Raw genomic sequence first — 25,479 nt, forward strand, 5'->3', positions numbered from 1 at the left:
TTTAAATATAAGAAGATCTTACCATCCCATACATTAAAATGCGACCGCCTAAGAACGCGCATACACTACACCACACATAGATGGCGCCACAAAAAATGTCTTGTAACTTTCGATTATACTTGTAGATGGCGTTAAGTGTCACTTGACATAGATTTATGGCTCGAAAGTGACACTTAACGCCAATCTACGAATAATCGATGGCAACAAGGCATTTAATTGTGGTGCCATCTATGTGTTTGTAGTGTATGATGTATATAATTTTTTATAATGTTAACAGATTTCGGCAGTTTTTATTCTATTTGAAAGAAGATATTTTACGTAAAATTTTGTATTTATTTAAATTTCATTAATTTTATTCTTAGTCGGTAAACTTCGGAGATAAGGGGGGGGCGATATTTTTTTACATTTTCCTTTAAAATTCTTTTTTTCCACAACAAAAATATTCTAAAAAATAGTTTTGATATGTACAATTTGAGCTAGCTCTTTCTAACGATACCCCACTTGCCATTTTCTATATTTAATATTAATAACATAAAAAAAATATACAGTTAACGTTCATAACAGAACTATTCCAAATTTCAAATCGATTGCATAAGTAGTTCTCGAGATATTTAGCAATGTGACGGACAGACAGACAGACCGACAGAGCGGCGCCATAAGGGTTCCTTTTGTACCTTTTTGGTACGGAACCCTAAAAATCGCAAACCACGACAGTTACAATTGCCCCCAGTCGCGATTGCCCCGCTGTACTTTACTAAAATAAAGTTTCAAAGTATAAAACTTTCTTTCACCTCTAGAAAAGGTAAAAAGCAGAAGAAACGTTTAAAAATGGCGCCAAGAGAGGAGCCCCAGGAACCTCAGGAACCCCAGGAACCTCAGGAACCCCAGGAACCCCAAGAACCCCAGGAATCTAAAGAAACACCTGTGGAGGAGGATGTCGTGAAGAAACCGAAAACTAAGAACAGGTAAGACATCTGCCCCTCTAGCACAACTTGCCTTGTCGCGTGCGAGTGCGAGTCCATACTTGAAGTCGCGCTTAATGTATGGACTCGCGCGCGACAAGGCAAGTTGTGCTAAAGGGTCTGGTGGGCAAACTTCTTTCATTGGGGGCCGAAATTTGAAGAAATTTTAGAGGCGGGCCAGATTTACACTAAAAAATGCAATTCTTACTAGTGCTAAATATTTTTTTAAACTGGGAGAAGCTTGCGGAGAAGCGGACGGAGTGGCGAAAATACGTTGGAGATGGTCGCAAGTTCGTCGTTGAGACCTGGTTTGCGGCACTTGCTGACAAAAGGGAATCCAGTAGTTCCACAGGTGGTATAAATCATCGTCATCACTAGATTCACTCACTTTTACCAATTTTAAAGCAGAAAAAATGACTACATTCAAGGTCAAGTTACTTTATGCACTAGTGGATAAAATGCGTTTTTACCCGCTGGAATTTAAGGACAAAACACGTGTTTCCGAGCTAGTGAGGGGAAAAATATATAATTACTTTCAATTTGTAGAGGTTTATGATGTTCACAACTATTCCTAAGTTGATAAGTAGTTCTCGAGATATTTATTAATGTGACCCCGTCCTTTTACAGTACCTTTTTGGTACGGAACCCTAAAAAAATAGTTACATTTTTACTTTTATTTGCCACGTTGTAGCTGGTTAAAGTAGAATTTTATGACCATTTCAGGAACCCTAAATCCGTGGAGTTATCCAAGGAGAACGTAGAATTCTATAAGACACGCAAATGGCCGCACGGCGTTGTCCCGTATCTGATTAACAAGACGTGCACCAATTGTAAGTTTATTTGTTTTATTCTAATGAGAGAGATGGAAGAACTAATGGGCGATTCAAGCGCGGATCCAGCTTCGTGCCCAGGGGGGGGTCACGTGGTAAAGGCCCAGGCCCCGGGGGAGGGGGGGGTCACGTGGTATATTTGTATGGCCAACCTAGGCTCCAGGGGGGTAATGACCCCCCCCCCTGGATCCGCGCATGGGGCGATTCCATAGTCATCGGCGGGAGTAAGGTTGCTCGTCTTCGCTGGCTCGGCCATGTGGAGAGGATGGGAGAGGATCGTGGGGTCAAAAAGGATTACCTGTGGCCATAGAGGAATAAGTAAGGGTAGAGTTGTAACTCCATACGTAAATGCGGGTTATTTGTAGTGACATCTAGCGCCAATCACGCGTCAAATAGCGTAAATTATTAGTACTGCTACTTGCCAATAGATGTCGCGACGAACAAAGAGTCTAATGTTCACCAATTTTTAGCTTATATTAAATGAGTGAGATCTTCAAGTGACTGAGTGGTAGATCGCACAGGATAGGAGCGAAAGGCGGAGTTTATGGTCGGAGGCCAAGATCCACTTCGCATCGGTAAAAAGGCGACAAATTCCAAATTTCTTTGGGAATTAAAACTTTGCCCCTACATTTTCGATTAAAGAATCAATTAGCCGGTGAGCCCTATATTTTTAAAATTTGCCGCCTTGTTTACTACCAATGAGCTACCTTCTGAGGTGTTTCCCTTGCGCTATGATATGGGGTTCTTCAAGAAGCAGGTATTTAGGGTTTTCAAAGGTCGGCAACGCATAAGTGGCTCCCCTGATGTTGCTTATGTCCATGGGCGGCCATGACTGCTTACCATCAGGCGGCTCGTCTGCTCGTTTGCTGCCTATTTCATAAAAATAAACAAGATTTGGTTCACCGTCTGTATGCTGAAATGTTTTACTAACACGATTTGCTACTTTCCAGTCAACCTACAAAACCTTCGTTCTCGCCTCGACGATGTGAACGCCATCTTATTGACAGAGACCTGCGTCAAAATCATAGAAATTCGGGAGGGGGAGACTCCCAAGTATGAGGACTACCTGGTGTTGGATAACAGCCCTGATTTCATCACCGGCAGAGTCGGCGGAAGGCAGGTTAGTCAAGTATATCATCTCACAGAGACTTGTGTCCAAATCACAGAAATTCGGGTGGGGGACACTGCCAATTATGAGGACTATTTTATAGGCTACGGTGACCGCTTTCCATCAGGTGGACCGTATGCTTGTTTGCCACCGACATAGTATTAAAAAAACTATCTGGTGTTAGATAACAGCCCTGATTTCATCACCGACAGAGTTGGCGGAAGGCAGGTTAGTTAACTATATCATATTGTACAATAGGTTGTGTTCTGAAGAACTGTTTGACATGGTACCATTGCCCACTTTTCATTATCGCACCGCTGGCCATCGACAGGGCGCTCATCCACACACCTTGCAACCTAAATGGTCGCGTACCATGCGGTTTCAGAGGAATTTCATCCCGCGAACGCTCCGGTTGTGGAATGAGCTCCCTGCCAAGGTATTCAAAAGCAGTGTACAAGTTTCTAATGCGTCGGCAACGCGCATGTGACACCCCTTGAGTTGCAAGCGTACATAGGTTATGGTGACAGCTTTCCCTCAGGCGGGCCGTATACCTGTTTGCCACCGACGTGGTACCTATAAAAAAAATTGTCATAGAGCCTTGTGTCAAAATCACAGAGATGAGAGATTGGATATGAAGACTACCTCTTGGATAGCAGCCCTGCAGCGATTGTTAATATACCCCTGCAAGACAAGTTGTGCTAGAGGGGCACCTCTAGCACAACTTGTCTTGTCGCGCGCGAGTCCATACTTGAAGTCGCGCTTGATGTATATTAGACTCGCGCGCGACAAGGCAAGTTGTGCTAAAGGGTCTGATTTCATCACTGGCAGAGTTTGTGGAAGACAGATTAGTCGACTATATAATCTTGTCGACTTCCGTTGAAGACGTTTTCATCTATCCGATATCCAATATCGGATGTAGGACCGATATCCCATACATTACAGGCGCCATCTTGGATTTTTTCTTTTGAAATTGGATAATGTGAAAACTGACTTAAAGTAAACGTTATAATTTTATCGAATTTTGACGTTTAAAATAACATTTGCACCGGCAAGGCTGTCAAAATCATTGCCAACTTATGTTGGACTGGTCGCAAAAGTGTAGCTGTCAAAATATAGGACACGCATTAGACTAAGAGCCCAGAGCCACCAGACCTTCCTCATTTTCTCAAGGATGAAACTTTGGGATAATGTAGAGTTCGAATCGACGTTTAATGTCCACATATTACCTAGTTCGACCAGTCGGCCATTTTTTTGCCATAAATTAAGGTTTTCTTTTAAAAGACTAACTTTCCTTAAATTCTCAAGACTGGTTTTTATATATGTGTTAGAAAAGACTGTAAGGATATGATCATTATTATTTCCTGACCATTTGCGCCGGCCGTGGTATGAGAAATTAGTCAAATTAGGGTAAATAACACAGACTTTCAAGCGTCTGGTAAAACTTACGGCTGGCGTAAATGATCAGGAAATGATGATTATCATGAATATAGTTCTAGAAACTTTGCAGTGGCAAATGCCGGGATAACGCAAGGAGGATGATGATGATAACTTTGATTTTTAATTTTCACTGTTACCCCCAAAAGTGGCCCCTGTAATTGAATATTCTTAATTTAAATTACATGTCCGTCTTTAGGTCACAGGTTTACATATGTGTGCCAAATTTCAAGTCATTCGGTTCGGTAGTTTCGGAGAAAATTGGCTGTGACAACGGACAGACAGACACACGAGTGATCCTCGTCGGCAATCGCAGATTGACTAATCTGAGGTTCGCTGACGACATTGTCCTTTTCTCCTCAACAGCTTCCGAGCTGCAACAAATGCTTGAAGAACTAAGCACCGCAAGCCTCGAGATTGGACTAAAGATGAATATGTCAAAGACCAAGCTTATGACTAACAGTGCATCGCATGGCATAGAGATTAATGGAGAACCAATTGCATATGTCCAAGAGTACATTTATTTGGGCCAATTAGTTTCCTTCCAGGCGCGTCAGGAAAAAGAGGTCGAAAGACGGATTGAAAACGCCTGGAGGAGCTATTGGTCCATGAAACATCTTATGAAAGGTAATCTTCCGATGACACTCAAACGGAAGCTCATGGACATATGCATACTCCCAGTTCTGACCTACGGTGCACAGACTTGGTCTTTGACTAAAGCTCAGAAGTCCAAGCTCGGGGTTTGCCAACGTGCCATGGAGCGCAGCATATTAGGTGTCAAATTGGTGGATCGAGTCCGGAACACCACGCTGCGCTCCAAGACGAAAATTATCGGTGTAGCTCGGAAGGCGGCCAAGCTAAAATGGGACTGGGCTGGTCACGTCTGCCGGATGCCGAACGAGTTGTGGGGCAGAATCACCACGGAGTGGGAGCCCGAAAACTCGAATCGGGGATCTGGCAGACCCTGACAGCGATGGCGGAACGAACTGGACTCCTTTTTGAAGGAATGGCCAGACACGGCTTTGAATAGAGAGAAGTGGAAAAATTGGGGGGAGGCCTTTGCCCAGCAGTGGGACACGACAGGCTCCAAATAAAATAAATAATAAGTGTTTAAAAAAAAACTTAAAGCAAAAAAATAGCCGACGGGCCGAACTAGGTAATATTAAGACATTGAACGTCGATATGGATGGACCCTACATTATCCTAAAGTTTCATCCTTTAAAAAATGAGGAAGGTCTGGCGGCACTGGGCTCTTAGTCCATAATGTCTGCAAAAAACCGTGTCAGATATTTTGCAGCGTTTAATTTAGTGCGGACTAATATTGTCCTTATTCACTAACAGAATAGAGTTCGTATTTCAAACATGTTATGTATTGACTAAACCTAAAAGTACATACTAAAAAAAAAAAAAGAAAAAAAAACACACACACACACACACACCTACAACTCAAAAACACCCTGCAAGTCGCCACCAACAGGCAGCGTGCCCAAAAGGCTGGCTGGCTGGGCTGGTTATGTATTGCAGTATGTTGTTACAACAATGTAACAAATGTATTGCGTTGCGTCACGTAACAACGGGAGCCAAATTGAAATCATTTAACGATGTACGGTTGAGTTAACAAACATAGACAGACCAGCGGGCCGATTTTTGAGTCTCACGCGTTCGAGTTCAGAAAATTGTCACTGATAGGCAAGTCACCGTTTTCAACCGGTATTTTAGTGACAGTGAGACTCAAAAATCGGCCCCCAGATGGGAACAATTTTTTATAAATCTGATCAAATCTGGTGATACGGAACTCCAATTAACTTACTGATATTACTGATGAAATGAAGATGTGGACTCAAAACACCAAATTATGATGCTAGTTTTCGTATTAGGAATTATTATAAACATACAATGCATACATACATACATACATACCAAAGAGGATCGAGTATTATAGAGAGCTACTGTCATAATAAAATGTGTAATCGCAGTGCATAGACCGCCATCTCTCGAGACAAGCTTAAAACTTTTGAACCTCAGTTTTGACAATTTGGCCCATATTCTTAGCTTGATATGTTTTAAAATGTCAAATATTAATATTAGCGCCATCTAGCCGAGCGTACCCCAAAGGTGTAATGCCATCTAGCTCACCGTACCTATTCTGTATGGTTTTGAGGCACGTTTTTTCTTGGACTTTATCTGTCTATAGGAGTTACATATGTCTTTGATACATACATATAATGATGCCTGTGTCCCATGAAGGGGTAGGCAGAGCACATGTACTACTAAGTTCAGTGCCACTCTTGGCAAAAAAGGGGTTGAAAAAAATCCAAAATGTGACCACACCTCGGACACTGGCGATCAAATATATGAAAGAGGCGCGTTCCTAGCACACAGTCTAAGCTCGTGTAGGTGAACGCGGACCATGCTTGTATGAGTGAAATATGACAGGTCGACTGTTCGCGTTTTTGACAGGCGGTAACTGTGAGGTAACCGAGAGGGGGTGGGTGGCACTTTCAGAGGGGAGCGGGAGTGGCCATACTGTACGATAGTACTATTTATTATACTGTAATGTGACATTGCAGGGACAGGTTGCCAGCCTCTCGCCTACGCCACAATTTAACCCATATCCCACAGTCGACTTCTACGACACCCACGGGAAGAAAGGGCGGTGAAATTCTTAACCCGTCACCACACGGGAATTCTTATAAAAGTTCTCAAATGTCATGATAAATCTAACTTTGTAATGTTCTCAAGAAAAAGGTACCACATCGTTGCTTACCCTAATGACGAAAATTGCTTTTATCGTACCTAATACAAATAACATTAATTAATACTAGACTTTATAACGAAGTTATTGATAACAGCTCACTTCGTAATTAAATTGAAAATTGGCGTTAATTTATTTTCTGATAAATTGTGTTTTGAATGTTACGTCTGGACTGGAGATTTATATAAAAACAAATTGTTTTTCTCAAACATGCAATGAAATATTGTCTTTACGTTCCTTAAAATGGGCTGGGAAGTATCGCTTTTTGGGCGCAACAACTCGAGAGGACTGTAAAGGGATTTCACATTATTTTTTAGGCCTAGGCCTGCAAAGTAACTTTTTTCTATAAACTATTGTCCTTTAGAGCATTTTTTATTTATTTCATTGTATGTTTGAGAAAAGCACTATACATGCCTCGGCGTGAAAACGGATTCCCGGCCTCGTATCCCTATCCGGTATATATCCACTTGGCCGGAAATCCTCATTTTCCCGGCCTCTGATGTAATGTACTATTCTGATGAAATATTAATTGTGTTGATCTGAATGCTGCAGATCAACACAAGCCAATGTTCCAAAAACAATTATTTAACTAATAATTTTAATTACTCCTTTTACGAAACGAATTTAACGGTATTAAACCGCGAACTATTTAGATAGAAAACTGATAAAGTTTTCAATATTTAAACACATAATATAACTACAATTTTATTCCGCCTGAGATAAGCTTAGTTTAAAGGTAAATATTTACATGTTTTTTTCAAATCGCAGCACTCCATTCATAATGTACCTATCCCATTTCTCGTAAACACTACAAATTTCTAGTATATTCCTTTTACATACTGATCAAACAAAACTAAGCCCTAAACTTTTAAGAATAAGATCGCAACAGACCGTAATCCAGAAAAGGATGTTTTTGCGCAAACTTGGCATTGGGCGAGCCCATTCGATTAGGGTGAGCGAGATAGCAAGCAAACAAATGAATGCTATCGTCGCGAGTGCGAGCAGGATGAAAGATACACGTGGCTTTTTTGCGTCAATAGCGGGGTTGAATGAACTGGGTTGCCAGTATTTAAAATTAATATTGTATTTTGGGATTTTATTAAAGAATGTGTTTAACTGAACATGTTAAAAAAAATTGTACAGGATGACACACAATTGTAAAAATTTAATGAGGGCACGACTTTCTTTGGAACTCACATTTTTACGAGAAACTCTTAAACAATATTTGAAAATACACCCAGTAATAATTTAATCGTTTTATTATTTAATACTCTTGTTTTAAAAAAACAATATATTTATTCACTTTTTACGCATGGAAATTTTTCTAGAGGTTAGTAACCAGTATAAAAAGCAACTACAATCCTTTGTATTGAAGAAGTCTTTTGTTGAGTTTTTTCTTAATTGTTATTTATAGGTCAATCGAAAATGTTGCATTTCATAACATAATCATAATTTACGTTAGCATAAATTCTCGAAAATTGACACCCAGCCTACTAACTACTACACAATTTTGGACAATTTAGTTTTATTGATCTGGCAACCCAAGTCTAGAAACTTCTATAACGTGAGCTCTCTGATTGGCCGGAACATTCTAGCGCGCGAAGATTCTCGATACCCATTGGGCGAAAGTATAAATACAAGGACCGCGCGCTGCCGGCTCCCAGTTTGAATTTCGAAGGACGTATGAAAACTTTGTGTGATGAAAGTAGTTTAAAAACTTTTTCCCGGTTTTTTTAACTTTGTTTCATTGAAATGGTGGCTATAGGCATCGATTTGGGCACGACGTATTCTTGTGTAGCGATATGGAGAGAAGGTTTAGTGGAAGTGATTGCGAACGACCAAGGGAACAGGACAACGCCATCTTACGTGTCTTTTACGAAGAACCAGCGGCTCATAGGAGAAGCGGCGAAGAACCAAGCACCTTTTAACCACTGGAACACGGTTTTTGGCGCGAAACGCCTTATCGGGCGCCGCTACGATGACATTGGCGTACAAATGGATTTACACAACTGGCCTTTTGTAGTTACGAATAATAACGGTAAGCCAAAGATCTTAGTAGAGTATAAAGGTCAGAAAAAACAGTTTGCGCCTGAGGAAATAAGCAGTATGATCATTTGCAGGATGAAGGAGTTTGCCGAGGCGTATCTGGGAGAGAAAATTAAGGATGCAGTTGTGACTGTTCCTGCTTATTTCAACGATGCTCAGAGACAAGCCACCAGGGCCGCTGGAGTTATAGCAGGTCTTAATGTACTCAAGATAATAAACGAACCAACGGCGGCAGCTTTAGCGTATGGATTGGACCAGAATTTGAAACAAGAATCGAATGTACTCATCTACGACCTAGGAGGTGGAACTCTCGACGTGTCCGTTTTGAGTATAAATGAAAAATCAATTTACAAAGTTAAAGGAACCGTCGGAAATACTCGTTTAGGAGGAGAGGATTTCGACAATAGATTAGTAGCTTATTTTGCTGAAGATTTTCGAAAGAGGTACCACACGGATATAGTATCAAAAACCAAAGCTTTGAGGAGATTGAAATCGGCAGCTGAACGAGCAAAAGAGTTTTAACTTCAGCTACAGAAGCCTACGTGGATATAGATTCTTTATGTAACGACATTGACTATCATGGGAAAATAAGCAGAGAGCAGTTTGAAGAACTGTGTTCAGATTTGTTCAGAGATTCACTCAAACCCGTGGAAAAAGCTCTAAATAACGCGAAAGTAAATAAAAGTGATATAGAACACGTTATTCTCGTCGGAGGGAGTAGTAGGATACCAAAGATAAGGAGTATGCTGATTGAATTCTTCGATGGAAAAGCATTGACAGCTTCTGTCAATCCTGACGAAGCGATAGCATGCGGTGCAGCTATACAGGCAGCTGTTCTAGGTGGAGACGAGCATGAAAGGTTACAGGACCTACTTCTAGTTGACGTAGTGCCATTAACATTGGGAGTGGAAGCGGCTAGAGGAATGATGTTCCAAGTTATAAACAGGAATACTCCGATACCTTGCAGAGTCACCAAAGAACTTACCACATTAGAAGATTACCAGACTGCGATGACTATAGAAATATTTGAAGGAGAAAGAACGCAAACTAAAGACAACAATCTATTGGGTTCTTTTGACCTGAATGGTATACCACCCGCCCCGCGAGGCATAGCTAAGATAGATGTAACTTTTGACATTGATTTCAATGGAGTTCTAAGTGTATCAGCCCAAGATCGCAGCACAGGCAACATCGAAAGTCTAGTCATAAAAAATATTGACAGGCTGAAGTTAAGGTAACTGTCCCATATTACGGGAACTTAAGACGTTTCCTACTTTGAGTGAGGATTGTAAAAAATATTTGAAGTTTCTAGTCGTGTTAATTATTTTATTTTAAGGATAAGTCTTCTACGATGGATTTAAGACACTATTTTGCATCATCGTAACTTCTAATTTATAGAAATTACCGTTGTTTTACTTAACCCTTAGTTTGCCCATTATTCCGGGATACAATTTTGGTATGGCTTCAATTCCGGGAGTCGTTGTACGTAATTACGGGATACCTTTAAAGTCCACGTTGTTGAAGCATAATGTAAAAAACGAATTAAAAATATTGTTTACATAAATATATAAATGCACATATCGTTTTGATAGATGCTTATACAGAGTGTATTTTTTATAATTGGCAATGTTTTGATGGGTTGGGGTGGGATGGGAAATATGATATTTTACGGTATAACTATTGTATGATATAATGACAGGGTGTTATAAGTTTTACTGTCTGTCTAAGGCATCGCTTTCGAATGGATGAACCAATTTAGATTAGTTTTTTTCGTTTGAAAGCTGAATTAGTCGAGAGTGTTCTTAGCCATGTTTGATGAAAAACGCTTTACAATGTCGGGGTTTTTTTTTTCAAAATTTAATTTCAATCCAGAAGCTATTGCCGGTTATAAAAATTGCACGGTACTCGTGAAAATTTCAGTTTTTTGGTACTGGTGATCACTGAGCTACACCGTATACATATATGGTGGTGATACGTTATTCAAGTATGTATATATAAATAAATAGAACTCAATAAATAAATATTATAGGCCGTTCTTAAAATTGACACTAATTTGTACTATTTTATATTTATATATGTCTATCCTATTATGTATTATCCTCATGTAAATTTTAGCTTTCTAGTAGTAATAATGATTGAGCTAAATCGTAGACGGACAGACTGACTGACGGACAAACCAATATGCGGTATAAAGATTTTTAGCTAACTAAGGAAGTTTAAAAACATAATAGTCGGGTCTCTATACCTTATTTTGTGTTTTTATATTTTAATATACTTTATATAGGCATACCGGAATAAGATACACTCATATAAAGTCGTGTACTTAATTACGGCAGTCAAAACGAAGGCTGTATTAAAAGACAAACAAGATTTTTTTCTTAGTACATTGGAAGATTATATAACAATTATACTCAAAACATCGAAATACTCCTGGCATACCTCGAAGCGAACGACCTCCTCAGTGACCGACAGTACGGCTTCCGCCGTGGCCGGTCCACTGGAGATCTGTTAGCGTATGCCACACACATCTGGAGTGAGGCCATCGAGAAGAAAGGAGAGGCCTTGGCTGTCTCTCTTGATATATCGAAGGCTTTCGACCGGGTCTGGCACGAGGGTCTTATTAGCAAGCTACCGTCCTTCGGTCTTCCCACTAGTCTCTGTAACTGGGTATCTGACTTCCTGAGGGATAGATCGATTCGGGTTGTCATTAATGGCTGCTCGTCCGATCAATTGGCAATAAACGCCGGAGTTCCTCAGGGATCTGTGCTTTCAGCGACCCTCTTCCTGCTCCATATAAACGACCTACTGAAACCAGGTACGTTCGGTTATGCAGATGACACGACGGTTGTAGAAAGCTACATACCCGACTCACGAGCTAGTGGAGTCCAGATACAGTCACTCAGGGAGGCAATGGTCGAACGCATGAACGAATCACTGAAGGCAGTCTCCGATTGGGGTGAAGCCAATTTGATTGCGTTCAATGCTAGTAAGACTCAGGCGTGTCTTATTTCTGCTAAAAGGAGCCCATTCCACCTTACTCCTACGTTCCGAAATGTATCCTTCCGATTACCGACCATCTTGAGCTTCTCGGAATCTCACTGACTTCGAAACTTAACTTCGGCCCGCACATTGAGTCGAAAGCTCAGTTAGCTGCAAAAAAGCTGGGCATCCTCAACAAGGTGAGGCATTATTTTACACCTAGGCAGCTGCTCGACCTGTACCAAGCACAAGTCCGGTCGTGTGTAGAATATTGTGGGATGGTTCAGCGAAATACCAGCTTGCGGCGCTCGAGTCAGTCGAGAGGAGGGCCAAGAAGATCATCAATGACGACGAGCTGACCAATTCTCGACTACATAGCCTGGAGCATCGTCGGAAGGTTGCCAGTTTATCGGTATAACCTTGTTCCTCCGAAATAAAACAAATTTAATGTCGATGCCACACTCCAATATTTCGCACGTATTACTCAACGAGTATACATTTCGTACTCAATTATGAGACTAAAATCTAAAAAAATATATGTACCGTAATTATGTCACTATAATCTGTAATCTTTACTCAATAAATTTACATCAAATATATAAATATACTTCACCGCAAATAGTAATAAAACATAAAAACATTGCGGACTGTGTTTCCGTTATTCCGGGATACTCCCGCAATTATGTACACCGCGTCAAAATGGTGTACATTATTCCGGGAGCGGGTATTTTAATTAAAATATGCTTTAAATTAATTTGAAAAGATGATATAAATGTCTTTTAATAACTATAAGACAATTATGATACAAATTTAATATAAATAAACTTACCCGCATCACAGTAAACCCTTAAGAAGTTCCGCTGCCGCGTTAAGCTCACCGTCAAACACGCCCATAGAAACCACTGCGTGGTTGCGACTGACGCGTTTGGAGGTACCTCACGGCTTCAAAAGATATGATAGATATTCGAAAATCGACTTTTTCGGTTCTATTTGATCTATAGTTAATAAAATACTGCCTTAAATTAAGATTTTACTGATAGTTTCCTTATTTTGCGACAAAAACCAAAGTATCCCGGAATAATGTACCACATTTTACTATCCCGGAATAGTGTACAGTTACCTTACGCACGAGCCGCCTTTCGCTGTCTCTTTTTCACAGGAAGTTCATGTATATTTCTGTTTCGGTTAGCCGGCCGGCCGCGGCCGGCAATGAAGGTGAAGGTAGGTTGTTTGTTTTGTTTACTTCATTTACTTGAGTTGCAACTTTCGGCGTATAAACAGCGAACGTGCAGTGATAGTGTATGCTTGATATTGAAACTATTAGGATAGGAAGAAACAGCATAGAATATACACCATGTATAAAGGGCGGCAAATTTTAAAATTGTAGGGCTCACCGGCCAATTGTCTTCATAAAACCTGTCTACTTAAAGTTTCACGTTAACGGAATCATTAAAGGATTAAGACGATACAGGAGGCAAGCACGAATTCAGATTTTTAGGTCTTTATCGCCGTCGCGCTGACGGGGGCGGAACCCACAGAGAGGCCCTGTATAGTAAAGTTGTGTGTGCGCGTGGCGCACGCACACAGACGCATACGCCGGCGGCGCAAGTACTCGCGCTCGAGCCGACCGGCGCCCGCAATCGCTCTCTATAGTCTCTATCTATATTTCTCTAGTTTTGGACTTCTGATTTGCGTATAGTTTTGGACTCCGTGAAGTATACTCGTACTGATTTGAATAGAATGCAAATTTGTCATATTTTAGGTATTCTAAATATTATTCCTTACCTTATACATAATGTAATTATCTTAAAAGGAATCATGATACCGAAATAAAGTTATTCGGTATGTAAAAAACTAAAGCCTTTTCGATGTCAAAAAGAAAGTTTAAAATAATTTTGTGATAAAGTAAATATTTTCTGAAAGGATTGGGTTATACCTAGGGATTGCAATAATATAAAATCCGGATTTCCGGATTATTTTTAGGGCAAAATCCGAACTCCGGATTAAATCCGGATTTTTTTAGTAACTAAAGCCTGACAAGTTTTTATTTGACCCTGGAAGAGTGTCGCTACAAATCGTTTTCATATGGCAATAATGTGCCGACGTCATGTATAATCGGGACAGAGAGTACTGGGTTTCGTTTCGCGTTAATATTTGTAGAAAATTAAAGCATGGTTTTAGAGAATGACAATTTAATAAGCTAGGTTTGAAGACTTGCTACTTCCACACAGCCTAAAATTCATGAAGCTTGTGCCTGTATCGAAGTCGTCGATGTTTATTTTCTTCTTACGTGGGACCTTGTTTTGTACTGGTGGCGATGATGAAACGGCCTCCTTATTTCTTTAAATATTTTTCACGGCAGAGCTAAATACAGACACCATAAATAAGAACAAAAAATATATTAAGCTAAATCGAAACCAACTAATCATTGCATGAGAACATTATTAGGGTGCCTGCCCCCCCTACACGTAAAGTGGGGAGAGATTTTTTTTTCATTTCAACCCTGACGTGTGATATACCTATTGTTGGATAGGTATTAAAAAATGAATAGGGGTTTACTACTAACATTTTTTGATATTGTTAATTTTTTCGGAAATAATCGCTCGGAAATGTATGGGACATTTCAGAGGTAAACTTTTGTATGGGCTTTGTCAGTCCCGGTATCTATCGTCCTTGATATTAGGCAACTACTGAAATAATATTTGTGTGCTCTAATTCAATGTGCACCTCTAACGACTCTTACGCAGTGGCCATTGAGGCCAATCAATTAAAGGTGAGGAAACAGTCTCAGCTGTTGCCATTAGATTTGGTGAAAATAACATTGATCGCGTTGGATATGGTAAGTATGGTTAAGAAACTAAAGCCTGACCAGAAATATAAATAACTATTGTCAGGCAGGAGTGCGCTGTTATTCTGATGTATGGAGTGACAGTTCAGTATAGTATGATGACTATGAAGAAAATAGTTTTAATGAAATTCCGCTACATGGCGCGTAGTCATATATTTCTGGTCATGCTTTACATGTGTATAAAATAAAACAAAACTTATGAATCTTATGATATAATCTTTCCAGTAATTGCCTATGGGAAAATAACATTGTAGTTACCACTGGTAACAACTTAGTGGTAACTCTGACTAGTGGAATAACCCTTATTTTATAACGATATTTCACTAACGAATGTACCAAAATATGATTGACTTTTACACTGAAGCTATAATTATGATAGAGTACACATAATCTTGATACACATTAATAATATTTTTCTATTTTATTTTCGAGATCTTCTAAACAAGCCCGTAAATTCTCTTCGGGAACTTGTTCTAACTTTTTCTTATAACGACTGCAACTATATTACGCTTGCATGAACAAGGGCACATCGCGTCCGGTTCCGGTTCACTATAAATGGATTGCATGGGTTGTGGTCTCTCAAGGACTGCATCTTGGTCCTTAAAAACATTTAAAAACATATCACTATTACAAATTCACACAGATTAAGTAACACACATATTTATACAAATTAGTGCAGATTATATTTTATACAGCTTTCTCACACTATAAGCACTTACATCCAACTCAAGGTCATCAGAATCGCTTGGATATGGGGTAGTTTTTTCTCTATATATATTTTTTTGAAGGCTAGATCTTCATCATCTATGTCAAAGCTTTTACCTGCAATAAAAATATCTTATTTATTTTGCATAAGTACTTACATTTCTAGAAAATTATTACAATAAGTTACAAGCTTTTGAGAATTGGGCCCTTGGTGTATCTACATGGAATACACAACTGTAGTTGGCGAGTTTATTAGTGTCTACACTGTCTACAGACGACCAAACCGACCAAGGTCCAACAAGTACGGGATTGTAAGAGCGGGAGAGCTACGTCAACCGGGGTGGCTTTAGGAAAATTTGGGGTTACTTTGATGGTATTTGAACGGCTTTAAAATTAACATCATTCATTATTTACTGAAACTGTTCATGTAATTAGTAGATAGATAATAGATCAATAAATATTCTTGTAAATCTACCATAGAAAATCGCGAATTTACTTACAGTATGACTTTAAAACTAAATTTTCAAAGTCACCCCTGCGTTTTAAAGCCACCCCGGTTGACCGTATAAGGCTTTCTCATTTTTTTACAAATAACTGCGTCCCTAATTGACATATGTCGGTACGGTCGCCTGTAAGTACCTACTTTAGGAGTGACACCGAATAGGGCTTGTATTGTAATCCGGATATATCCGCTGATTTTGAAATTCGGATAATTTGCACGTTAAAATCCGGATAAAACGAATAATTCGAATATTGTGAATGACAGAAATACCATTGCAATTTTTAAGAAGCTCATTTGGAAAACAAATTTTAAAGTAAAATTAACACATTTACGATATTAAAGCGATTTATATCAAAAATTACTCCTTGAGTGGCACTACTACCTTATTTAATAATAGTCATACTAGTTATGAAAAGAAAGCTGCACTTTTGGATGGAAGCAAGTCGCTTTGCATGGTGATAGTAGACATCATAGTAAACGATTTTTTCCGAGGATATCGAAATTTCATCCCTTAGGAAGCCGAGCGTAGCGAGGTGTTTTATGAAAATTAAAAAAATTCTATCTTTTTATTGTATCGTCCGATTTTGACAAAACGTATCTTAAATGAAAGGTATTAATTTGTGTAATTTAAAAAAAAATACAAAGAAAAAAAATTTAAAATAAAAGTAAGAAAAAAATAAAAAAAAGTAATTTTCCGTCTCGCACTGAATAACTTCAAAGAATGACAGACAAAATGTACAATGTCGATATACAATTTTTTTAATCGAAGACAGATAAATTTTTAGTTGAAAACTGAAGACCGCATCGAAATCAGATCAGCATTTTTTAAGATACAAGTTGCCAAAGTTGGGAAAGATCGCTTTATATGGCCACTTTGAAATTCCTTTGCCAGAAAGTCAGAAATAATATGTTTTTCGGACACAGAAAAATACATAGTAACAGTACACATCAAAATAAAATTAAAAATTCCGAGGATATTATAATTTCATCCCTTAGAACGACGAGCGTAGCGAGTCAGTTACGAAAACCGAAAAAAAAATCTCATTTTTTTGTACGTCGTCCGATTTTGACAAAACATGTTTCATTTGAAAGGTATTACTTTATGTAACTTAGACATCATAATAAACAATTTTTTACGAGGATATAAAAAATTCATCCCTTGGAAAGCCGAGCGTAGCGATGTCTGTTACGAAAAACAAAAAAAAGGCAGTTTTTTTTATTGGATCGTCTTTGTAAGGGTTTCTAAGGAATGAAATTTTTATATCCTTGTAAAAAAATGTTTATAATGATGTCTATTACCTATGCATACTTTTAACTGTAAGAAAAATATAATGTTTCTGACTTTCTGGCTAAGGAATTTATATTATAACTATTATAAGCGACCATATAAACAAACTAAGCCAACTTTGACAACTTGCATCTTAAAAACTACTGATTCGATTTCGATTCGGTTTTTAGTTTATAATCATGCATTTATTTGTCTTTAATTTAAAAAAATCATATATCGAAATTATACACCGTGTCTACCGTTTTTTGCGGTTATTCAGTGTGATACGAAAATTAAGGTTTTTTTTTTAAATCTTACATTTTTTCCAATTTTTTTCAATATTTTTTTTAAGTTACATAAAGTAATACCTTTCAAATGAAACATGTTTTGTCAAAATCGGACGACGTACAAAAAAATTAGATTTTTTTTTCGGTTTTCGTAACCGACCTCGCTACGCTCGTCGTTCTAAGGGATGAAATTATAATATCCTCGGAATTTTTAATTTTATTTTGATGTGTACTGTTACTATGTATTTTTCTGTGTCAGAAAAACATGTTATTTCTGACTTTCTGGCAAAGGAATTTCTTCAAGGATCTTTCCCAACTTTGGCAACTTGTATCTTAAAAAATGCTGATCTGATTTCGATGCGGTCTTCAGTTTTCAACTAAAAATTTATCTGTCTTCGATTAAAAAAACTTGTATATCGACATTGTACATTTTGTCTGTCATTCTTTGAAGTTATTCAGTGCGAGACGGAAATTTACTTTTTTTATTTTTTTTTTAACTTTTCTTTTAATTTTTTTTTCTTTGTATTTTTCTTAAATTACACAAATTAATACCTTTCATTTGAGATACGTTTTGTCAAAATCGGACGATACAATAAAAAGATAGAATTTTTTTCATTTTCATAAAACACCTCGCTACGCTCGGCTTCCTAAGAGATGAAATTTCGATATCCTCGGAAAAAAATCGTTTACTATAATGTCTACTATCACCATGCAAAGCGGCTTGCTTCCATCCAAAAGTGCAGCTTTTGGCCAAAAATTCTCCATAACAAGTATGACTATAAGTAAATAAATAATAAACAAAAATATTGGGGGACATCTTACATAGATCAACCTAGCCCCAAACTAAGCAAAGCTTGTACTATGGGTGCTAGGCGACGATATAAATACATACTTATATAGATAAATACATACTTATATACACAGAAAACATCCAAGACTCAGGAACAAATATCTATGCTCATCACACAAATAAATGCCCTTACCGGGATTCGAATCCGCCGGGACCGCGGCTTAGCAGGCAGGGTTTTTTTCATGAATATTTGTGGATAATCTCATGTAAATGTATATCAATTTAACTCAATCAATCAAGTGACACTGAGTACCGTATCAAACGCTGCACTTTCATTATTGTTAGCATCCGAATACATTATAAATAAATAAATAAATTGCAAACAGAACTAAAACTGTTCAAATTTTCTGACAAAAAGAAGTCTTCTATGTATCCCGCGGCGGAAGACCTGTTTAGTATTGAACTGCAGAACAAGATGAAGTAGTTAAGCAGATACGCTTTTACATTTTATCCTTTCAAAATAGGTTGCAAGTGTTGCAACACCAAAACTTTTTCGCTGTATACGTAACGTAAGGCCCTCTGGCTAAGAACGTCTACCCGAGAGTCCCAAGTGTAACTGGAATGGAGTCACGAAGTCATCAAAGATAAGAGGTGAAAATTATTAGAGAGAAAGATCATTCAGCCTTGTTATTTAACAAAGCTAAATGGTGTTTGTAATATGTCATAGTTCTTTTTGCATTTGAATAAATCGGCAATGAAAACCTCGTAAATGCAATCTGATATTTAAACAAGGAGTAGGTAGGTAATACCTTTTTTAGGTAATATTCGATCTAAACGATCACAACATGACGTTTTGCCTCATATGGCAATCAGATTATGTCTCTAGCATTAAAATTCATTAATATCAAATATTAGTCAAAATTACATAAAAATAAAATCATATATCTTATGGGCAACTGAAGTCATTTCATAAAAACCGGCCAAGAGCGTGTCGGGCCACGCTCAGTGTAGGGTTCCGTAGTTTTCCGTATTTTTCTCAAAAACTACTGAACCTATCAAGTTCAAAACAATTTTCCTAGAAAGTCTTTATAAAGTTCTACTTTTGTGATTTTTTTCATATTTTTTAAATATATGGTTCAAAAGTTAGAGGGGGGGACGCACTTTTTTTTCCTTTAAGAGCGATTATTTCCGAAAATATTAATATTAACAAAAAACGATCTAAGTAAACCCTTATTCATTTTTAAATACCTATCCAACGATGTATCACACGTTGGGGTTGGAATGAAAAAAAAAATCTGCCCCCACTTTACATGTAGGGGTGGTACCCTAATAAAACATTTTTTTCCATTTTTTATTTTTGCACTTTGTTGGCGTGATTTATATACATATTGCTACCAAATTTCAGCTTTCTAGTGCTTACGGTTACTGAGATTATCCGCGGACGGACGGACGGACGGACGGACGGACGGACGGACAGACAGACATGGCGAAACTATAAGGGTTCCTAGTTGACTACGGAACCCTAAAAAAGTCAAGAATGAAATAACTAAGTAACCTAACCTAACATTAAGGTTACGAACAACAGCTCAAGCCTGATTATAAAATAACAATTTCCTACGACGTGTTTTTCGTATCGTAGTACATAATTATGTTACTAATTATGAGATTTATTAAATAAAATAAAAAATATTCGAAATATCCATTTTATCCGAATATCCGGATTTTCAAATATCGAGTCGAATCATCCGGATTTCGAATTGGACGGATAATTGCAAGCCCTAACACCGAACCACCGGGCAGAGTTTCAGTATTTAGGTTTATGAAGGTTTAGTATAGGTAAGTACTTACTCAGTGGCTCATTCTGTGCATCGATCAAGTCATAAATATCATCATTAGTGCCCCTTTCACTCGCAGCAGTATAAGAACATTGGATGAATTGGGATTCTTCGAGTTCTGGGACACGGGAGTGTTGAATACTAAAAACAATTTATTTTTGTGACTAATTGCACATTTCACATCTTTCATTGTGACGTTTTTAGACTAAGGGCCCGTTGCATCAACCACATTTGACACACACATCATCGTCACGCAGCAGACGCCTATGGAACTGTCCATACAATAAAATTTAACGAATGCTTTAACGGTGACAGACGGTTTGGTGCAACTGACCCTAAAGGTCCATTGTTGATAGTAGCTGATGTAATTTCTATGGTAATTGACTATCTACAGTACCAACGACACAATTAATGGGAAAGTAGTGTATATTGTACACACGCGTACGCACACGCACACGCACACGCACACGCACACGCACACGCACACGCACACGCACACGCACACGCACACGCACACGCACACGCACACGCACACGCACACGCACACGCACACGCACACGCACACGCACACACACACACACACACACACACACACACACACACACACACACACACACACACACACACACACCTGAGATGACCGTACCAAGGTCAAATAAGGATGCTCGCTCTTGCTAATAGCGGCGTCCCGTCCTTATTTGACCTTGGACTGTACGATTGCCTGTAAATAAATACTTAAGCGTCGTGACATTACTTAAATTTTAAAATCGGTAAAATTGAAAGCACTAAGTTAAAAGAAAAAAACTTACTTCATTGTGGTTGTGGTGCAGAATGTTTTCGACGTATTTGTTTCGTTCGACGCCACGTTTACTCACCGCTAGTCTCAAATCAAACTAAAGTTACTAAAGTGATGGCCGTGGCCGACACCGCTTGCACTGTTCGTTCAAATTCTTGGAAATAGAAAAACCGAAATAATTTCGTTCCTGCGAACTGTTCTTTAAAGAACGTATCATTTAATTCCGTTCCCGCGAACTGTTCTTTAAAGAACGTATCATTTAATTCTGTTCTTCGGAACAGTTCTCACTCATAAACGTTCGTTCACTGAACGAAAAAGAATACCGGTTAATGGAACCAGAAACGCTAAAGTAAAGTTCTCGGGTCAACGTACGGAACCGTTCCGAAAAAAATACCGGTATCCGATCCCTGCGCTAGACGGTCAAGTAAATAGTGTTACTAAAAAAGGCGCGAAATTCAAATTGTCTGTGGTACGATAAACCTTTGTCCTACATTATCATATTTTTTTTAATATTATGGCGCGTCGATGATTTCGGGAATGTCAAGGTTACCGTCTGTATTTCATAGCAATATTTTGGCAATAAATTACAAGTTGAAATATGAAGATGGGATAATAAAAAACAGAGTTGGATGCCAAGATTTTATAATAACTATGTAAGTATTTTGTTTGTTACCGAAATTACTTTTATGTGTTTGTGATTTTGTATGAAAGACTTGTCTGTGATTTATTTGTGATATGATTCCTTAGGACTGTTTTAGAGTGTCTTTAAAATAAATTTGTTATGCCTTCATTGTAGTAGATTGTTATGGTTCAATTACTATGAGTATAATAAAAGATTTTGACTTGCTGGTTGTTTTATTTAAGTACCCCTTTCCCTATTAACATCTGCATACTCGGGCAAGCCGCTACTACAAAATGAGGGACTGCACTACAAAAAGGCGCGAATTTTCTATGTTCCAGGGATGATAGACATTTGCGCCTATATTTAAAAAAAAAGTTGGCTTCTTTTTTCTAGTGACGGAATCGACATACTATGACAGGCTATAGTCAGTCAAACAATCTTGTCAGTAGAAAAAAGGCGCTAAATTCTAACCCTCGGAAGTATTCATTAACGTTCACTAAAGTTATCAAGCCGTTAAAGTTCGTTTGTCCCTTTCCGACGTACTGGTGTGATAGAAAGAGACAAACGAACTTTATCGGCTTCATAACCTTAGTGAACGTTTATGAATAATTGTATAAGGGACAATAAACAACCGTTACATTTTTTAAATTTGCTGTTTTTTTCTAGTGACGTAATGGGTTTGTCAAACTAGTGTGATAATACTACAAATTCTCGAAAAATTCCGAAATTCAAATGTCTGAGACATTCGCGTTTTTGTCTAGTGACGGAAATGGCTTGACAGGTTATAAACTTTCTTTTTAACGTTTATCGGCCATACAACTAGTCAGCATTTAACATGTTATGTTAAGCAGCACTTACATATTTAAATTCCGGAAATTTATATTTTATTTGAATGTTTCAGACATTCGGCACTCCCGAATTGCTGGAAGGCGGGCAACACCGCCAACACACCGCCATGATGGTGATGGCCATGCTAGGCTTCTATTTCGAACTTTCCCGCCACGATCGGGACGAGCATGTGAAGGTGCACCAGAGGCATATAAGAGCAGGTTCGCTTCCTATTCTTAGGTATACAGTCGTGGTATCTATACTAATATTATAAATGGGAAAGTGTGTGTGTGTCTCTTTGTTTGTCCGTCTTTCCCCATAGAGGAATAAGTAAGGTAAGATTTGTAACTCCACACATCAGTAAATGGAAATTATTTGTAGTGACATCTAGCATCATCCACGCGTCAATCACGCGTCAACTAGCGTAAATTATCAGTACTGCTACTTGTCAATAGATGTCGCGACGAACAAAAGTTCTAATGCTCAACAATTTTCATCTAATATTACAATAGTATTAATCAGTACTCTGTTGAAATAAAACTATGGAAACGGATTAAATCGCGTATAATGAATTTAAAATACATCCCGACGTTTCGAACTCTTTACAGCGTTCGTGGTCAACGTGGTATATTTCTTGTAAGTGGGTAGCTTTTGCATATTTTAATTTTTCCTCAGTCACCCGTTGACCACGAACGCTGTAAAGAGTTCGAAACGTCGGGATGTATTTTAAATTCATTATACGCGATTTAATCCGTTTCCATAGTTTTATTTCATGAGTAACTATCGCGGTAACCGAAGACAATTTCAGTACTCTGTTTTCAATTCCTTCTGCTTGTAATATAAGTTGTAAACTGTTTTAATATTACATTTTTGGCAGACGAGACATTGTTGACACCCAACACTAACTGTTGACGCGAATGACGCTAGATGTCACTATAAATAACTTGCATTTACTGATGTATGGAGTTACTTACAACTCTTCCCTTACTTATTTTTCTATGGTTTTTCACGGTAAACTGGAGCGAGGAATTGACGTGATCTTTTAAGTGGAGATAGTTGAAGGGATGGAGAGTGACATATGCTACTTTTTGTATCTTTCTAACCCCCCACTACCCTAAAATGAGCGAGTGGAAGTTTTTATAGAACATTCCACAATTTTTTGAATTTAATGTCATAATATTTCTGGTCAGGTTTAAAAACTAATGTAATGTTGCCAGATAAACTGCACCACTTCGAGAAAATAGGCGCAGACGCGACATTCCCTCTGCCCTATGACTATGACAGCGCCACACATCCCCCCTGGATGTACTGGAGAAAACTGGGGAAAAAGGGTATCTCCACCGTCGCTACTTTTAAGGATAAGGTAACTACCATACCTCTATATACTAAACTTTTTTTTCTCGTGCAGAAACGGCTGCGAGCGAAAGTACATGTTTTTAAATTAAAGGAAAAATTCACACCTCCGTCAGGACTCAAACCTGCGACTTTCTTTGGTTATAGTGGCTGCACCAGCAATTCAGAAGGTTGCAGGTAAAGCCCGCTCCAGACTATGCGGGCGAATCACGGTGCGACGCCGCTTACGCGAGTGTGGAACTTTCTGGGTATCGAATCCACACTCGCGTTCGCGGCATCGCGCGCATAGTCTGGAGCGGGCTTTTAGTGCGTTTTCACATTATCCGATCCGATATCGGTGGTCGGACCGATATCTCATACATTCAGGCGCCATCTTGGATTTTCTCCACTGAAATCCTTCCGACATCCGATATCGGATCGGATAATGTGAAAACGGACTAAGAGTCCTGCCGGAGGTGTGAATTTTTCCATTTTTCTTTTTAATAAATCATACTCCTATTTAGACGTAATTATGAAAAATTGTATTATGTCGATGCAAGCACAATATTCTCGGACTCTACTTAATAAACTGGGCAATTTTATGGCAGAGCGTAACGTTATTGTCCAATTACTCGCCCGTTTTATTATTATTCACTCAAATAATTGACTGTTTTTTGAAATACAGCCCTGGCAACACAATTTTTTACTTTTTTCATAGACACGGAATCTTTTTCAGGACCCAGATGGCAGTATCATGAAGTCACTAGGCCAACACAAGGAACTGTTATCGGAGTCAGACCTTATTAAAATAAATAGTGTATATGGCACTAAATGTGTCGTAGAAGATCCGAATATTAATGAGCCTAAGAGTGATTGGGACTAACATTGAAAATTGGAAAATTTGAAGGTCCGTCCAGATGGGACGACGAAACTATGTGATCAGAATCATCAAAATAAAACATGGTGTCAATCTCTTCTAGCGTCTAAAGGACAACCAAAAGCTCAAAATTTTAAAAACCGCACATTCAGTGATCCTACTATAGAATATTATTTTGATATCAATTTCACTGGTTTGATTGATCGGACATTCAATCAGATTCTATGAAATTTTGTTCCATCTGGACTGACCATTAATTAAAAACTTTTTAGGTACTTTTTAGGCGACTTGAAAACAATAGGTTCTTTATATGAAGTGTTTTGTTAATTGTAAAGAAAATAAACATTAAATAAATGGTTGTATTTTATTCGATTACCTATCAATATTTACCTACTTATACATAGATGCAACAGCCGAAGGGTGAGGTGTTCAAAACAAACTAAACACAATTTTTTGTAAGAGGTTCGTTCTCAAAAAAGTGGCACCGTCAGGGTAAAGTGAATGAGAAAAAATGAAAATGGTTTTTTGTACCTTTTTGGATTTAAATATGTTTTTGAGTGCATCAATGATACGGAATTTGCGGGAGGGAACGAAATAGTCGTAAAAACGTAGAACTTATAGCGAGTTGAAATTTTAGACATACAGGAGAAAGTGAATAGACAGGGTAGCGGGGAAA

At 38.3% G+C, this 25,479-nt stretch overlaps 1 protein-coding gene and 1 pseudogene across 1 annotated transcript in view; both read left to right on the forward strand.

Moving 5' to 3' along the window:
• LOC125239417 overlaps positions 1-25,130 on the forward strand; it is a 61,998-nt gene extending 36,868 nt beyond the window's left edge. The window contains exons 10-15 of the mRNA XM_048146989.1: positions 798-965; positions 1,686-1,792; positions 2,743-2,912; positions 22,668-22,815; positions 23,812-23,957; positions 24,663-25,130. Of these exons, the coding sequence (XP_048002946.1) occupies positions 798-965; positions 1,686-1,792; positions 2,743-2,912; positions 22,668-22,815; positions 23,812-23,957; positions 24,663-24,809 (886 nt within the window). The 3' untranslated portion in view covers positions 24,810-25,130. The remainder of the gene's footprint in view (positions 1-797; positions 966-1,685; positions 1,793-2,742; positions 2,913-22,667; positions 22,816-23,811; positions 23,958-24,662) is intronic.
• On the forward strand, positions 8,795-13,851 carry LOC125239419 (annotated as a pseudogene).
• Positions 25,131-25,479: the final 349 nt, after the last annotated feature.

The sequence above is a fragment of the Leguminivora glycinivorella genome, chromosome 25, assembly GCF_023078275.1.
Source record: "Leguminivora glycinivorella isolate SPB_JAAS2020 chromosome 25, LegGlyc_1.1, whole genome shotgun sequence".
In the NCBI taxonomy this organism is placed as follows: domain Eukaryota; kingdom Metazoa; phylum Arthropoda; class Insecta; order Lepidoptera; family Tortricidae; genus Leguminivora; species Leguminivora glycinivorella.